The 17,809-nt window shown below is 52.9% G+C and overlaps 2 protein-coding genes across 10 annotated transcripts in view; one reads left to right on the top strand and one right to left on the bottom strand.

Moving 5' to 3' along the window:
• The window catches only part of LOC126943899 (metallothionein-1E-like), a 374,938-nt gene that overhangs the window by 200,827 nt on the left and 156,302 nt on the right, over positions 1-17,809 (bottom strand). The window lies entirely within an intron of this gene.
• The window catches only part of SLC12A3 (solute carrier family 12 member 3), a 49,860-nt gene continuing 41,439 nt past the window's right edge, over positions 9,389-17,809 (top strand). For 4 of the 8 annotated variants that reach the window (XM_050772882.1, XM_050772880.1, XM_050772879.1 and 1 more), the window contains exons 1-8: positions 9,389-9,701; positions 11,261-11,407; positions 12,475-12,550; positions 13,880-13,975; positions 14,247-14,386; positions 14,778-14,888; positions 16,550-16,661; positions 16,853-16,983. In XM_050772882.1, coding sequence (XP_050628839.1) covers positions 9,420-9,701; positions 11,261-11,407; positions 12,475-12,550; positions 13,880-13,975; positions 14,247-14,386; positions 14,778-14,888; positions 16,550-16,661; positions 16,853-16,983 — 1,095 coding nt within the window. In that variant the 5' untranslated portion in view covers positions 9,389-9,419. The remainder of the gene's footprint in view (positions 9,702-11,260; positions 11,408-12,474; positions 12,551-13,879; positions 13,976-14,246; positions 14,387-14,777; positions 14,889-16,549; positions 16,662-16,852; positions 16,984-17,809) is intronic. The other 4 variants (XM_050772883.1, XM_050772881.1, XM_050772878.1 and 1 more) reach the window with 2 other exon arrangements.

Here is a 17,809-nt window from a genome sequence, read left to right as displayed (position 1 = left end):
CTTCATCTTAGCATCACCCAAGGAGTTTCGACGCTACTGATTTCCAAGGCCCTGCCCCCTGAGCTTCCCACTTAACTGGCCTGGGGAGGGGCCGAGGCACTGATTCTTATTTTGTAAAAGTTTCCCAAGTGATTTTCATGCCCTGCTAGGGTCAGGAACTATTGCTGTGACTGAAGCAGGGAGTGATGAAGTAGGCCTGTGGCCCTTTCTAAATGTGGAAATCCCCCAAACCCCTTCCCCAACACAGATTTTCATACAATGTCTGAGACGTACTAAATAGGAAGACACAAATTCTATCTGGTTAGGGAAAAACATGCACCACGCCAAGTCCCATTGGGTCACCTTGCCCACTCTATACCCCTCAAGGTCAAAGCCAACCTAGCCTCCGTCCAACGTGGTTTTTAATGTTGGGAAGTTAACCATTAAAAATGGTATCAGAGGCTGGGCACGGTGGCTCAGGCCTGTAATCCCAGCACTTGGGGAGGCCTAAGCAGGCGGATCACTTGAGGTCAGGAGATTGAGACCAGCCTGGCCAACATGGTGAAACCTAGTCTCTACCAAAATACCAAAAAAATTTAGCCAGATGTGGTGGTGCGCGCCTGTAATCTCAGCTACTCGGGAGGCTGAGACAGGAGAATGGCTTCACAGATTGCAGTGAGCCAAGTTTGCGCCACTGCACTTCAGGTGAGCAACAGAGTGAGACTCCCTCTCCAAAAAAAAAAAAAAAATGGCATCAGATAAAGAGCATCATTGTGTGTGAGGGGCTCAGGGGGCACATTTTTCAGGAAATCAGAAGTGAATGAGCACTTGACAGCTCTGGTTGGAACCCAGGGACCCTGATCAAAGATACTCTTTCCCAGTGTCTGGCTGCCCCTGGCCTTCCCGCATTCACCACTGGCAGGTGCACTGAATGGGCTTGTCGTGAGCCTCTTCAGTGCACAGTGCTGCCGCTAACTGCAAGCTCCTTCCGGGTAAGGAGCTGACTTCTGTTCCCCAGACCACCCCTCAAACTTCTGCTGTGGGGCTCCATACCCTGCAGGACCTGCACCGAGCCAGAGCACGAAGGTCCACCGTGGCCCCAGCCTGGAGTGCAAACTCCCCTTGGAGGCAAGCCCCAGTGCCTTTTTGCATCTGAACCCTGGGGTGCTGGGTGACCACTGGCAGAAGACCCTTTAGAGCTCTGCTGGGGGATGGTAAGGAGGTCAGCCACTTATTTCAGGTATTTGGCGGAGAGTCAACCAGATAATGTTGGAGAGCCTCTGGATACTGAGCTTCTAGGACTCTGAACGTTCTCTGCTTTTACATGCATGCAATGCCTGTCAAGGTCTGGGCTCTGATGACTCTAAAAGCCAACTCTCTGCGTTTCTGCTTTTGGACCTGAGCTCCTCCTCTTTCCACTCCTCCCTCTGCCTCAACTTCTAAAAATTAAAAAGAAACCAACAAAAACATTAGCAGCTGCCCTTACCAAAAAGCACTGCCTTAAACAAGTAGAGGATGACTGCGTTTTCTCCCACCTTTCTTTTCTGGTAGCTTAAGGGCTAGAACCAAAACAAACAAACAAAAAGTTTATATTTGCAGAGCATTATTAATGTCTTCCAAAATGCTGCTTTCGTAAATCCCCTCTTAATATCATCAGAAAACCCATGGCTGGGTAGAATTATCTCCATTTGACAAACGGTGACCTAAAAGCACCAGGTCAGAAAGTAGGCTGAACAGATCTCAGCCAGGCCTCTCCGCTCACATCCTTCCTCACTCCCTGGACTGGGCCTGGCTTGAGGGAGTGGGTTGGGAGCTTAGCTTTCAAAAGCAGCTCTGAGATTCTAGGCCTCCTGGTTCTGGTAGCAGGAGCAAGTCATAGGCCCCTAGACTCCAAAAATATCCATTAAAGAGTGTTCTGATTTGAAGTCTACCTGTGGAATTCAAAATGGAACAGAATGATCATGTTTCTCCTATTGCTTTCAAGAAAAAAAGAAAAGGTTTCCAATGAAATTTGAAAATGAAAGGCTGGCCGGGCACAGTGACTTACGCCTGTAATCCCAGCACTTAGGGAGACCAAGGCAGGTGGATAACTTGAGCTCAAGAGTTTGAAACCAGCCTGGGCAACAAGACCCTGTCTCTACATAATATTTTAAAAAATTAGCTGGGTGTAGTGTAGTCGCAGCCTGTAGTCCCAGCTACTCAGGAGGCTGAGATGAAAGGATTGCTTGAGCCTGGGAGATGAGGCTGTGGTGAGCTGTAATCGCACCACTGCAGTCCTTGGTTTCTTGGGAGAGCACGTTGGCAGAGTCATCAGGGTGGAGGAACATATGCTTGTGACTGTTATTACAGGGCTGAATGTTTATTAGAATTACTGCTCCAGTTCGTGTTTATGCAGCAGGGCTGAGCTCCAGCTAAACCTGCATGGACAGATAAAGGGTTGATGGGGATTCATTCATTCATTCATTCATTTATTTATTTATTTATTTATTTATTTATTTATTATGAGAAGAGGAAGAGGGGAAGAAAGTAAATCTCACTCTTTTATCAGGTAATGACTACTGATCATGATTGCGCTTTCTGCCTTGGCTGCCAGGAAGCTCCAGACTAACACTGGACTTTGTCCTTCTTAAATAATTGCTTATCTATTTGCTTTTTTGTGTCATCTACCTCACTCTACCCTGGTACAAGCCAGAGGAAATCATCCTCTCTCTGAACCCGTGTAGCATTTATCCAGGGATTTATGTATTCCTGCCTTGGCTTGTGGCTATTTGTTGGCCTTACCTCCCCTGATGAATGGTATGCTCCTGAGGACTATGACCATGCCTTATCCTTCTGTGTGTCCTTCAAAATAGCCAGATTGTGTTTAATGCATATCTATACGTGTGGAATGAATGTTGGCTAGATAAGATTTTTTTTTAAGTCTGTCCATGAAGAAAAAGGAACTAGGAGTACTCCTTTCTTTTTCTTTTTTCTTTCTTTTCTTTTTTTTTTGAGACAAGATCTCAGACTAGAGCCTGGCAAACACAGTTCACTGCGGCCTCAACCTCCTGGGCTCAAGTGATCTTCCCACTTCAGCCTCCCAAGTAGCTGGAACCACAGGCGTGCACCACTATGCCTGGCTAATCTTTAAATTTTTTTGTAGAGACGGGATTCTCTATGTTGCCCAGGCTGGTCTTGAACTCCTGGGCTCAAGCAATCCTCCCGCCTCAGCCTCCCAAAGAGCTGGGATTACAGGCTTAAGCCACCACACCTGGCTGGGAGTCCTTCCTTTAACAATGAAAATGTCTTAACTCATCATGTATGTTTCCTTGTTGGCTTTAACTCATCATGTATGTTTCCTTGTTGGCTTTAGCTATCGATAGCTTCAAGTACTTTAAAGCACTTTAGTGTCAAAGTGCTATAACATTGTCCAGGTAGAGGACCAGGACTGCAATAGACACACCTGTGGGCTCCTCAAGGCTCAATTTCTTTCTTGCTTTTTTTTTTTTTTTTTTTTTTTTTTTTTCAGACAGAGTCTCACTCAGGCTGGAGTGCAGTGACGCGATCTCGGCTCACTGCAACCTCCACCTCCTGGGTTCAAGCGATTCTGCTACCTCAGCCTCCCGAGTAGCTGGCATTACAGGTGCCTGCCACCACGCCCGGCTAATTTTGGTATTTTTAGTAGAGATGAGGTTTCACCATCTTGGCCAGGCTGGTCTTGATCTCCTGACCTCATGATCCACCTGCCTCAGCCTCCCAAAGTGGTGGGATTACAGGTGTGAGCCCCTGCACCCATCTTCAAGGCTCAATTTCTTGGTCCTGGTTGCTGAGGAGGTTGCAGTCCAGCCTCTGGCTTCCTAGGCCTTCCCAGTGCCCTGTACCTCCATTGTTTCTCTGCACCCCCTGCATTGTACAGGTTTTTTTTTATGTGTGTTCCCCTCTTCCTCACAAGCATCAAGTCTGTGAGCCCTTGTGGGCAGGGACCCAGATTCCACCCTGTGCACCCCTGGGCCCTGGTGCCATACTGGCCTGGGGCAGCCATTGGTTGGGGAAGATGTTGTATGGGTTCATCACTGTCTCAAAACCAGAGGAGCCACACCCCAGAGGAGGAAGCCGGCGGAGTTCTGGTATCGTTGCTGCAGCTGGTGTTGTGAATCAGGCCGACGAGCAGCGCATCCTCTTACCCGGCTATTTCACGACACCAGGGTTGCATCATACCCATCCTCTCCAGGCGAGCCTCGTGGGACCGGGCCGGACGCAAGGACCTGGGGATGGGGTTGGGGTGGGAGTCTGTGTGTGAAAGCTTGTCCTCTGCAACCCGCTGGATCTCAGCCCAGACCACTCCTCAGAATCACCTGCAGCTTTCAAAAAACTCTGATGTTTGCCCCTCACCTCCTCTTGCTCAGGTCCACAGAATCTCCCATTAGAATGTGAGCTCTAGGAGGGCAGGGTCTGTGTCTTGTTCCCTGTGGTGCCTTCCTTGCCTAGCACAGGGCGTGGTGTGCAGTAGGGACTCAATAAACGCAGTGGAGTGAAGAAACAATTAGATCCCTTTTAGCCTCATCTGCCACCATTTCTTCCCTCCTTTCCCCACCCCACAGCACTATGTGGGCCTCAGTCCCACTGCCTCTCCCCCTGCACTGACCACACCCCTCCTGAGCTCCTTTCCCTCCTCTCCCCTGTCCTCATCTCCCCTCCATCCTCACCCACACACCTACCCTCCCCTCTCCCCTCCTTCCTCTGGACAGCCTTCCTCCTCTGCTGGCCAGTTGCATGATCTCCTTGCTGGTCTATCTGCCAGGTTAGGCTGTGAGGTTCAGTGCTCGGTACACAGGAGGAACACAATAAATGCCGAGTTGCCTCTGTAGCCGCAAAGACAGGAGGCCCTGAGCTTCTGAGGTTGCAGCAGGGCCTTCTGTCCTTAGCGTTTCAGGACCTGCATCTGGGGTTTCTGCTTCTCTGGGATTTCCGCTTCTCCGGTTTCCTGACAGCTGAGAGTTTCCGCTTCTTCACTGCTCCTGTTCTGTCTGAGATCCAGGAGATCCGAAGGGCCCACGGCACTCAGCCAGGGGAGAGGGATGCCTGGCACTGGTAGAGGAGGCATTTCCATTTTGCTGCTGCAAAGCTGGGGTTCACCCAAGTCAGTTTCATGCTCAAAGTCACACAGAAACGGCCAGAACTGAGACTCTTTGCAGCCAAATCAAGGGCTTTGCTCCAGGCACATAGAACCTCAGATCAGAAGGGCCTGGCCCATGGGTTCTCCCGGAAGCCAGAGTCCTGAAAGATAGGGACTGTGTTTGACCTAGCACTGTGTCCCCACTGACCATCAAAAAGAGTGCCTCTGTAAACATTTCTGAAATTGATTAAATTCCATCCAAATGCAACTTCCCCTTCCTGGGGATCTGTGCTTCGGGACAAGGTGTCTGACAGTCTCTCAGCATGTCCTGTTGATGAGTCCTTCGAGGGGACCTGCTAAAACCCTGTCTTACCCCATAGAGAGGCAGAGGGGCAGAAGAGGTTTCTTGAAGAAGCAAATGTCCCCCTGCTGAACAGAAAGGGACTTTGGAGCTGAACAGGCCAGGGTTTTCTGGAGGGAGGAGCGAGTGACTTGCCCAAGGTCACCCTTGGCAAGCACAGTCAGGGCCCCTCACTCTGCCCAGGGCCACAGTGCTGCTGGAAACCAGCCCGGGCCCCTTCAGGCTCCTTCTTCTGTGAGATCTTAATCAGGAATTTTCCACAGTTGCCCAGGGACAGGGTGTGTAGGAATGGTGTGAGCGGATAAAGGGCAGCTGTGATTTTCGCCAGACAAATGGCAGTTTAAGAGGGAGATGAGCGATAAGATCTGCCCCGAGGGCCCCATGAGGGACTGAGCAGAGAGAGGCCTCCACAAATCCTCTCCCCTAACAAAACCAGGGTGGGGCCCTCAAGCCTTCAGCCCCACTGGCAGATGCCTCTCTGAGGAGGGGCTGGGAATCCAGGGAAGTGGGTAGGGAGGCCTGTGGGTCATTAAGAGGTGCCCTGAGAAGATTTAAAAATTAACACCTATGGTAAATGTATAAGCTTTGCAAAAAAAAAAAAATGCACAGTGATCGTAACCTTTGGGGTTTGTCATTGAGGTCCTGTTATCCTCAGCTCACCTCTAGATGCGAAACTAGAGGCTGAATGCTGAGCTGAGAGGGCCTGTGGAGTGGCCAGTTTCATCAACCCTGCTTGGGGTCATTCTGTCAGCCAAGGATTTCCACGGAGCCGTCCTTCGCCCTCTTTGCTTCTGTGTCCCCTTCATAATTCAACAAGCGTTTGTTGAATACCCACTCTGTACTGTTTTGTTGCCTGGGATTATCACTGAACAAAACAGGGCCAGATCCCTGCCTTTGTGAGTCTAACAAGGTGGATGAAATTTCTGTCTCCTCCCCAGAAAAGTGCACTGACGTATGAAAACTTATCCATGATTGTGTGGGACTCCTAGACCCTCATCTTGGAGGTGGACTCCCCAACAGTGTTTGCTGCCCTAACACCGGCTGAGCATTTCACCTACCCGTTCTGCCTGGCCCTACAGCTGAGTAGGTACACCTGTCCCCAGTACCTCTGGACGAGGAGTAAGAGGGTTAGCAAGGGGGACAGAGTGAGCCAGCCAGGCCTACCTGTGAGTTCTCAATCACCCAGTGCTGACTTGCTGTTGGGGGTCATGGAGCCCTAAGGATTTCGAGCACTGTAGAGCCAGTCCTGTGGGGGACCTGTGTGAACTCTATAAGCCCAAGTCTAAGAGGCAGGGCTACGGAGGGAGAGGAGGTGTGTCCCTCCGTATCCTTCCCAAAGATGACCAGAGCCAGAGCATAAGCCAAGCTCAGATGTCTAGAGCTGGCGATGGCCTTTCTATCCCCTGCCTCCAGGAAGAGCAACTTATTCTCTAAGAATCAGGTCAGGGGTCCCCTCCTCCAGGAAGCCTTCCCTGGCTGTCCCTACTCTGACCCTCCTCCAGGGACATCTCTCCCATTGCTACCCTCACTACACAGCTGGGCTGATCTGTTTCCACACTGATTTCCCTCACGAACTGAGCAGCTTCGTGAGCACGGGCACAATGCCCACCATGGGTGTCCTTGGCTCCTATCGCCACCCATGGCATGGTGGGTGGTCAGTAAAGGTTTGTTGGGTGAATGGCAGCAAGATGGGAAACTCAGCAGAGGTGACAAAGAGATCAGTGATTTTCTTGTGAGCCACTAGGTCACCCCACTTCTGAGTAGCAGACTCCAAGATCGGGGAGTGTGTGCAGGGCATTCAACAGGGAGCCTCTTGGGGTCAGTACTTGTGGGTAGAAGGGAAGGAAGCAGGGCTGGACAGAGGGAGAAGTAAGCTTCGGTGTATACCCAAAGCCTCAGCTAGGGCAGGGTGCCAGGTCTTTATACCCATATCCGTCAGTCATTGAATGCTGGCCTCTGAGAAGAAAGGTGACCACAGGTGAGGCCAGCACCATAGGGGCTGACACTGAGAGCCCTCATAACAGCTGGGAAAATACGCCCTCCATTTCTGGTGACACATCAAGTGTGTGCCCACTAACTCATCTCTCAAGACCCTGACTCCCCTCTTGCATCCCCTGACAGCTCAAATTTCAACCACTTCCTCCCTGCAATGGCTTAGGCACCTCTGGTAACGAGAGTGCGGCTCCCATGCCACCAGCATTCAAGGTGTGGCCTCAGAGTGCTGGCAAAATTGGGTCCTGACCTGGTCCAGCACTGGTAGGGGGACTGCTCCTATGGGAGCTGGGGTGCCTTGTCTGGGATGGTTTCAGGAACCAGGAAAGGCGCTGGCTCCCCAGGCTTTATAACCCAATGGCCCTGCAGGCAGAGCCCAGGGAAACCCATACTTTGGGTGGTGCCTAGGGGCCCTGGAGGCCACCGGCTGGTCCCAAGCCCCAGGGCTTGTCAGTCTATTGGTGGATATGGATTCCAATTCTGACCTGCTGAACTCTGGTTTGAAGTTACTTGTAAATATACTGAGATGTCTCTGGAGGGACACATAGACGTTGGGAGACAGGTTGGAGCTAAAGAGACTAACTTTGGGTGTGTGTGTGTACATCTTTTGAAATGTTATACCAGCTGGGTGCAGTGGCTCACGCCTGCAATCCCAACACTTTGGGAGGTGGAAGGCTGAGGTAGGAGACTCACTTGAGTCAGGAGTTTGAGACCAGCCTGGGTAACCAGGGTGGGGTGGTTGGGGTGACTTGAAACCCCATCTCTACAAAAAGTAAAAACAAATTAGCCAAACATGATGGTGTGTCCCTGTGGCCCCAGCTACTTGGGAGGCTGAGGAGGGAGGATTCTTGAGCTCTGGTGGGTGAGGCTTCAGTGAGCTGTGATTGTGCCACTGCATTCCAGCCTGCGTGACAGAGGAAGACCCTATCTCAAAAAAAATTATGTAATTCATCTATTCAAAACTACTAAATAATAATTTAAAAATTTATTTTTATTTATTTATTTATTTTTTGAGACAGAGTCTCTCTCTGTTGCCCAGGCTGGAGTGCAATGGCTCAATCTCAGCTCACTGCAACCTCTGCCTCCTGGTTCAAGCAATTCTCCTGCCTCAGCCTCCCAAGTAGCTGGGATTACAGGTGCCCGCCACTACGCCCAGCTAATTTCTTTTATTTTTAGTAGAGACGTGGTTTCACCATGTTGGCCAGGCTGGTCTCGAACTCCCAACCTCAGGTGATCTGTCCACCTAGGCCTCCCAATACAAAATAAATTTTTTTTTTTTTTTGAGACAGAGTTTCGCTCTTGTTGCCCAGGCTGGAGTGCAATGGCGTAGTCTCGGCTCACCACAACCTCCGCCTCCTGCCTCCTGGGTTCAAGCAATTCTCCTGTCTCAGCCTCCTAAGTAGCTGGGATTACAGTCATGCGCCACCACACCCAGCTAATTTTGTATTTTTAGTAGAGACGGGGTTTCTCCATATTGGTCAGGCTGGTCTCGAACTCCCGATTTCAGGTGATCCGCCCATCTCGGCCTCCCAAAGTGCTGGGATTATAGGCATGAGCCACCATGCCCTGCCCTAAATAAATTTTTTAAAACCAAATACTAATATGAGAGGTTTTTGAACTCTCATAGAGTAGGACCCATAGTGTGTCCTCAGGCCACCAGGCTATCTCTAGGATCCCTTATAGGACCCCTCAGGGTCCTCTCTGACAGCTGTTCCTTCTTGGGTCCTGGCTGGAGATCTCTGCTGCCCCCAGACTCAGAGGAGCCACTCCAGGACTCAGGGAGTGGCTGGCTTTGGGCCAGTCCAGCCCTGCAGATCCAAGGCGGGTCCTCTATCTCCACAATCAAATGGTGCTCTGCCTCCCGCCCTGTCTGGGGACCCTGCTCACCAGCCACAGGCGGTTTAGGCCAACCTCCCTGCCTCCTCCCCAGTGCAGACGCAGCCTATAAAACCACCCTATGTGTCCTTGCCGACCCTGGACACCCAGGCGACAATGGCAGAACTGCCCTCCACAGAGACGCCTGGGGACGCTACTTTGTGTAGCGGGCGCTTCACCATCAGCACGCTGCTGAGCAGTGATGAGCCGTCTCCACCAGCTGCCTGTGACAGCAGCCACCCCAGCCACCTGACCCACGGCAGCACCTTCTGCATGCGTACCTTCGGCTACAACACGATCGATGTGGTGCCCGCGTATGAGCACTATGCCAACAGCACCCAGCCTGGGGAGCCCCGGAAGGTCCGGCCCACACTGGCCGACCTGCACTCCTTCCTGAAGGTAAGTGCTATCTCAGAAGACTGGCCACTTCCCTGCTGTGTGACCTCGACACAGTTACCTAACCTCTCTGGGTCTCGGTTCTGTCATCTGTGCCATGGGGATGGAGGAGTATCTTCTTCCTGGATTGAGAGGCCCCAGTGAAATAGTGAAGCTGCAGAACTCTGCACACATGTTGGAATGTCTATCAGTCAATCACTAGAACCCCAAAGGTAGAGTGGGAGGCCTAGAGAGGTAATGAGCTTCCAGTGAGTAGAAGCATGCAAGCAGGTTGCACACACCTGAAAGAGATAGGGAAAGACGGGCCTGGGAAGGTTCACCTCAGACAGGGGGCTCGCCAGGCTTGCTGCCTGGGAGGCTGGACTGTGAAGAGTGGAGGGCTGGAAACTGGATTGTCATGACCCTTGTCTGGCCTCCCTTTTCCCATGTGACAATTGGGCAGAATTGTTCTTTTTTCTTTTTCTTTCTTTCTTTTTTTTTTTTTTTGTTGTTGTTGGAGACAGAGTCCGGCTCTGTCACCCAGGCTGGAGTGCAGTGGTGCAATCTCGGCTCACTGGAACCTCCACCTGCTGGGTTCAAGTGATTCTCCTGCCTCAGCCTCCCGAGTAGCTGGGATTACAGGCGTGCACCACCATGGCCAGCTAATTTTTGTATTTTTAGTAGAGATAGGGTTTTGCCACGTTGGTCAGGCTGGTCTCGAACTCCTGACCTCAAAGGATTCACCCACCTTGGCCTCCCAACGCGCTGGAATTACAGGCATGAGCCACCACGCCCAGCCCAGAATTGTTCTTGATTCTGAAGCTAAGACTTGACAAATTGACAGGACTTTTCCCCACCCTAGAGCAAACCAAGACATGGCCCTTTGCTCCACACTAAGATGAAGTGCCAGGAAGAAAGCCCCAGAGGAGGGCATCAGTCACTTGGGGCACAAACCAGGAGACCTCCCAGTGCCCCAGAGGTAGAGGCCTGGTTTCAAGACCCAGCCCTCCAGGGACCAACTATGTGGCCTTGGACAAGCTTTCACCTCTCCAGGGTGATAATAATCCTGTCCCCCGTTACAAGGCTGGGCAACTGCCTAATCACTTCCAAGACCACTGCTGTCCCAGGGGGAAGAGGTGTTATGAGCAGGAGCGCCCAGGACTCCCAGTCTCCCGTGGCATCTGATCTTGGCTCACTGCAACCTCCACCTCCTGGCTTCAAGAGATCCTCCTATGTCAGCCTCCCGAGTAGCTGGGACTACAGGTGCATGCCACCATGCCCAGCTAATTTTTGTATTTCTTAGTAGAGACAGGGTTTTACCTTGTTGCCCAGGCTGGTCTTGAACTCCTGAGCTCAAGCGATCCACCCACCTTGGCCTCCTAAAGTGCTGGGACTACAGGCATGAGCCGCCGCTCCTGGCCTAGGGAGCATTTTAAAAGCCCCTCAAGCAGCTCAACACCCAGTGGGCTGAGGGGCCGGGGGGTGCCCGGTATGGGGCACAGTGGTGCAGGTCAGTGGGCTGGATGCAGAGTCGCCGTCCCTAGCACCCCTACCTGCCTGACTCGTGGTCTCTGGGCTGCCAGCAGGAAGGCAGACACCTGCACGCCCTGGCCTTTGACAGCCGGCCCAGTCACGAGATGACTGATGGGCTGGTGGAGGACGAGGCAGGCACCAGCAGCGAGAAGAACCCCGAGGAGCCCGTGCGCTTCGGCTGGGTCAAGGGGGTGATGGTGAGTGGGGTGTGGGTGCTGCTTGATGTCCAGAAATGGGGGTGGGGTGGCAGAGCTCCATCCAGGCTCAGCTCTGACTCTCAGGCCCTGGTGGGGCTTCAGTTTCCCATCTGTACAATGAATTCAATGAGTTAATAGATCAATCAATAATAGATTATTGCCTGCCAGGAAGTAATTAGAAGAAACTGTATTTCCCTAAAAAGCCACCAGGGGGCTGCACTAAACACACAATTCCGTAAATGTGTTTTTCTCCTCCATGAAGGGAAGGAAAAGGTTTGCTGTAGTGTAGAGCAGGATTAAGTTTCCAGACAGTAGAGAATCAAGTACATTTGGCTTTGGAGACATTATGGGACTTTACAGAGGGGATCTTATGGGATGTAGAAGGCTTTAGCCCTGCTCTGGGAGGCAGGAGGCTGGGGTTCTGATCTTAACGCTGCCAACTTGCTGTGCCTCCGTTTCTCCATCTGAACCACGAGCCCTCCCCGACCCCCAGATGCTCATATTCAGAGCTGGGATCTCCCTCCCGGGCTGTGTTGCCAGAGCCGGGAACGGCCCTGCAACTCAGTGGGGCCGGCAACTACACCAGCCCCTCCCACCTGGAAGCTTCAGCCTCCATCTCGGCCTTTGGTTTTGCTTTAAATTTGGAAGCTGAAGTCACAGCCCCCTGAGCTCTGATATCTGCTTGTACATGGGGCACTGGCTCACCTGGCATTTGCTGAGCTCCCTGTAAATGCCAGGCTCTGGATCAACTGCCGACCACTGGGGCCATGGTCGTGCCTGGCAGACACAGGATCCTGGGCTTGGGATGGATACAGTGAGGGGGGACAGTGCTCGTAGCCCAGCGTCAGGCCTCAATGGGAGGGCGGGAGGGATAGGTGGGTCTCTGGGTGCCTCTCACCCTCTTGCCCCATAGAACCAGACTCGGAACCTACTGACGTGGGTGAAGAAGGGACCCAGTTGTCCCCAGGGCCTAGGTGCTTGATACCCTGCCATAGCAAGGGACAGGGACTTGTTGTTTGGCCTTGGGGTGTCCACCCAGGTACCCTCTGACCCCCCTGTCCTCCCAGATTCGTTGCATGCTCAACATCTGGGGCGTGATCCTCTACCTGCGGCTGCCCTGGATTACGGCCCAGGCAGGCATCGGTGAGTGCCCCTCTGGGGAAGAGGAGGGAGGGCCTGCCTGAATCCTGTTCTTCCCAGGCCCCGAGGTTGCAGGATTAAACTTGAGCTGCAGAGACCAAAGGGCCAGGCCTGCTCCTCCCTGGTGCCGTCTCAAGCCCCTGCAGTGACAGGGGTCGGGGGGTGTGGCAGAGGCACGCTGGACATGGGGTCAGTAGGCCTAAGGGCTATTTGCCCTCAGTAAGCCACTTAACCTCTCAGAGCTCATTTCTACCTCGAAGCATGCAGGTTAGAAAGTTGCCCTCTGGCCGGGCTCAGCGGCTCACACTTTGGGAGGCTGCAATCCCAGAACTTTGGGAGGCCGAGGCAGGTGGATCACGAGGTCAGGAGTTCAAGACCAGCCTGGCCAACATGGTGAAACCCTGTCTCTACTAAAAATATAAAAAAATTAGCCAGGCTTGATTGGCGGGTGCCTGTAATCCCAGCTACTCGGGAGGCTGAGGCAGAGAATTGCTTGAACCTGGGAGGCAGAGATTGCAGTGAGCCGAGATCACGCCACTGCACTCCAGTCTGGGTGACAGAGTATGAGACTCCATCTCAAAAAAAAAAAAAAAAAAAAAAAAAAAAAAGCTTCATTCTGTAGCCTACAGCTGCTCTGTAGCCTGCTGTGTGACTTTGGGCAAGTTTCTTCACCTCTCTGAGCCCTGGATTCCTCATTAGGAAAATGAGGGTGATAACAGAACATACCTCATGGAGCTGTTGCGGGATTTACAGGATGCAGGTAAAAACACAGCACAGATTTGGCTCCCAGAGGTGATCACAGAGTGGTAACTGCTACTTTATTTTTTTATTATTAAATGAGGGTAGCTTCCCCCTCATGCCTAACAATCCAACAAATGCTGGCTCAAGGGCTCCCTGGCTATTCAGAGTATGGCAGGAGGTAGACAGAGACCCATTTTTTTTTTTTTTTTGAGATGAAGTCTCGCTCTGTCGCCTCAGGCTGGAGTGCAGTGGCGTGGTCTCGGCTCACTGCAATTGCTGCCTCCCAGGTTCAAGCAATTCTCTGCCTCAGCCTCCCAAGTAGCTGGGATTACAGGCATGTGCCACCATGCCCAGCTAATTTTTGTATTTTTAGTAGAGACGGGGTTTCGCCATGTTGGCCAGGCTGGTCTTGAACTCCTGACCTTGTGAACCGCCCGCCTCGGCCTCCCAAAGTGACAGAGACCCATTTTTCAGATGAGAAAACTGAAGCTCAGAGAAGGGAGATGAACATAGGTTGCATGGTGAATGAGTAGGCAAACTGGGGCTCCTCCCCGGGAAATGCCCTGCCTAAGCTTTGGGTGCTCCCTGCAGTCCTGACCTGGATCATCATCCTGCTGTCGGTCACAGTGACCTCCATCACAGGCCTCTCCATCTCGGCCATCTCCACCAACGGCAAGGTCAAGTCAGGTGGGCCATCCCCCTTCCCACCAAGGCCCTCCTCTCGTGGGCTGCTAATCCTGGGAACAGGACTCCCAACTTCCCCAACCCAATGGGACACCCAGCTGCTCCTGTGGTTCCAGGAGAGGGCTCTAGGCAGGCTGTCTACACCACGAGATGGCCTCAGCTGTCTCCTGCGCCGTGGGTCCCGTGGCCACCCTCTCCTGGCCTCTGCCTGCCCCGAGTCCACCCCAGCGAACCGACTCCTCTGGTTTCATGGTTCCCGACTCTGCCCTGATAGGTGGCACCTACTTCCTTATCTCCCGGAGTCTGGGCCCAGAGCTTGGGGGCTCCATCGGCCTCATTTTTGCTTTTGCCAATGCTGTGGGTGTGGCCATGCACACCGTGGGCTTTGCAGAGACTGTGCGGGACCTGCTCCAGGTGAGGCCGGGGGCTGGACCCTGGGTAGAGGGATCTGGGTAGCCCACTGCACTCTCCTCCGCCCCGTCTAGGCGGGGCCCTCCTGCTCCCTGCCTGACTTCACCCATCAGGAACCACAGCCTGATCACTGTGGGTGAGAGTGACAATCTCACCAATAAAGACCATTCCTTTCCCAGAAGTCCCCTTTGGCGGGGGTGGTGTGTGGCCTTTAGGGCCACATTGTCCAGGCCCATGCAGCAGCTGCTTTGCGGACACGATGGCAGGGGTGGTGCTTGAGTTAACGTCGTCCTAGAAGAGTGCACCCCACAGGAGGTGCCTCCTAGGTGGGCAGAGTCTGGGGGATGGGGAGTTCAGAGGGTGGCTTGCAGCCTGGCCCATTTTCCCTTCTCAGGAGTATGGGGCACCCATTGTGGACCCCATTAATGACATCCGCATCATTGGCGTGGTCTCCGTCACTGTGCTGCTGGCCATCTCCCTGGCCGGCATGGAGTGGGAGTCCAAGGTGAGGAGGCCATGGAGGAGGGGGACGTGGAGGTGGTCACGTGGAAAAGCGGGGGTCGCCAGGCCTGGGCCCTCCCTGGTCCTCTGCCTTTTTTCTTTTCTCTTCTCTTCTCTTCTCTTCTCTTCTCTTCTCTTCTCTTCTCTTCTCTTCTCTTCTCTTTTTTGAGACAGAATCTTGCTCAATGTCCACCCTGGAGTGCAGTGGTATTATCTCGGCTCACTGCAACCTCCACCTCCCAGGTTCAAGCGATTCTCCTGCCTCAGCCTCCTGAGTAGCTAGGATTATAGGCCCCTGCCTCCACACCCAGCTAATTTTTGTATTTTTTGTAGAGACGGGGTTTCACCATGTTGGTCAGGCTGGTCGCAAACTCCTGACCTCAAGTGATCTGCCTGCCTTGGCCTCCCAAAGTGCTGGGATTACAGGTGTGAGCCACCGTGCTCTGCTGCTTTGTATCTCTTTTGTGTGACAATCTAGGTTCCACATGGCCCAGGGTGGGCATGGTGGCTCCAGGGGCTGGGCACCCAGACTCCTTCCGTCTTGTGCTCCCTCCATCCCTGCACGTGGCCTTTGTCTACCTGGTCCACCATGCCCACATGCCCTCCAGTCAGAGGGAAAGCAAAGAAGGGGGAAATGAATGGGAGGGAATTCCCTTTTCTCTTTCTTTTTGTGGCACCATCTGGAAGCTGCACTAGTGCTGTCGCACATGGCTGCGAGGGAGCCTGGGGAGGTGTGGCCTTCAGCTGAACCATGGATCCTGCTGGCAGACTCGGCCGGACAGGCCCTACAGGCAGGGCAGGACCTGGCCCCTGCAGCCTGTCCTCTCCCTATATTCTCTGACCTGCAGCTTTCAGAGGGTGGCCTCCTCTCTCTTCCTCGGATGCCCTTCCCCGGACAGTTCTCTGGCTTGTTCGTTCTCCCACTTTAGGTGTCTGCTAAACACCTCTCTGGTGACACCTTCCCAGGCCATCCTGCTAAATGAACTCCAGCCAGTCCCCATCACACTCCCTCTTCTTTCTTTCTTTCTTTATTTGTTTTTGAGATGGAGTCTCGTTCTGTCACCTAGGCTGGGGTGCAGAGGTGTGATCTCGGCTCACTGTAACCTCTGCCTCCTGGTCTCAAGCAGTTCTCCTGCCTCAGCCTCCTGAGTAGCTAGGATTATAGGCGCCCACCACCACGCCTGGCTAATTTTTGTGTTTTTAGTATAGATGGGGTTTCACCATGTTGGCCAGGCTGATCTCAAACTCCTGACCTCAGGTGATGCACCCACGTCGGCCTCCCAAAGTGCTGAGATTATAGGCTTGAGCCACTGCATCCAGCCTGTATTTTTAGTAGAGACAGGGTTTCCCCATGTTGGCCAGGCTGGTCTCAAATTCCTGACCTCAGGTGATCCTCCCACCTCAGCCTACCAAACCTCTTCTTACTTTAAATTCATCCTCCTTATTTATCAGCCAAGACAAGAGGCTTTAGTGGTCTTGAACTCTGTACCATCTATATTCCCAACTCCTTGAACAGATCCTGCTGCATAATGGGTGTTGAATGAATGAGTGAATGAATAATGGAGAAACGGGCCCTGGGCAAATCATTTTCTGGCAGGGCTTCCCAGAAAGGTAGAACCAGATTATCTGACCTCTGGGGTCCTTCGCCACCCCCCCTCCACCCAGGCCCAGGTGCTGTTCTTCCTTGTCATCATGGTCTCCTTTGCCAACTACTTGGTGGGGACGCTGATCCCCCCATCTGAGGACAAGGCCTCCAAAGGCTTCTTCAGCTACCGGGGTATGTGCTGATCGAGGCCCTGACCATGGCTCTGGGGACAGGGACTCTCTGCCCAGGAATCTGGCCCATTGTGTGGACACTGGGAGGATGGGATTACCCGATCCCATGGTCAGGGGCTGTCTGCCCATCAGGTCCCAGCAAGGGGGGGTCAAGCCCTCCAGGTGAGCCTTACTCAGGCCTTGCTTTTCCAGCGGACATTTTTGTCCAGAACTTGGTGCCTGACTGGCGGGGTCCAGATGGCACCTTCTTCGGAATGTTTTCCATCTTCTTCCCCTCGGCCACAGGCATCCTGGCAGGGGCCAACATATCCGGTGACCTCAAGGTGAGCAGAATACCCGCCCCTCCTGTGTCCTGGCACCGCACAGGGGCTATGAGCAGAATCCTGCTTCCTGCTCTACTGGCATCTGCCACTGGGCACTGAGACCTGGGAGGCAGGGCTTCTAAAATCCAGTCCAGTCCAACTCAGCTCAGTTCAACCCAATCCAACCGATTCCATTCCGTTCTCTGGTTGTTTATGAAGACCAGCTGTATTCTAGGCTTGAGGGGCACCACGAAATGGCTAGGTTCCTCCCTAGTTCCCAGAACTCTCAGCTTTAGGGGAAGACTGGCCCAGCTGTGACCTTAAGAACTCAGCCTTGCTCATGCATATCTGGGCTGACATCCTCCCAGGGCTCCCCACTGCGTTGCTGCAGGCAGGCTTCTTGGCTTGGCGTTCAAGGCTCCAGCCCACCTATCCAGCCTCATCCCTGACCAGGGCCACCCTTCCCATGAGCCTGCTCCAGCCCTAAGACTCTACTGCTTTGCCCATGTTACCCTGTCCCTCCTCCACACCTTTGCGTGTGCTGCACTCTCTACCTGCAACTCCGTACACTTGCTTTTTTACCCTGAAAGTTTTGTTCTGTTTCTCTTTCTTATTTTTTTTTTTTTGAGCTGGAGTTTCGCTCTGTCATCCAGACTGGAGTGCAGTGGCACGATCTCAGCTCACTGCAACCTCCGCCTCCTGGGTTCAAGTGATTCTCATGCCACAGCCTCCAGAGTAGCTAAGACTACAGGCATCTGCCACCATGCCCAGCTAATTTTTTTTTTTTTTTTTGAGACGGAGTCTCGCTCTATTGACCAGGCTGAAGTGCAGTGGTACAATCTCGGTT

The sequence above is a fragment of the Macaca thibetana genome, chromosome 20 (assembly GCF_024542745.1).
Source record: "Macaca thibetana thibetana isolate TM-01 chromosome 20, ASM2454274v1, whole genome shotgun sequence".
In the NCBI taxonomy this organism is placed as follows: Eukaryota; Metazoa; Chordata; class Mammalia; order Primates; family Cercopithecidae; genus Macaca; species Macaca thibetana.
This window is presented reverse-complemented; position numbering and strand designations above follow the sequence as displayed.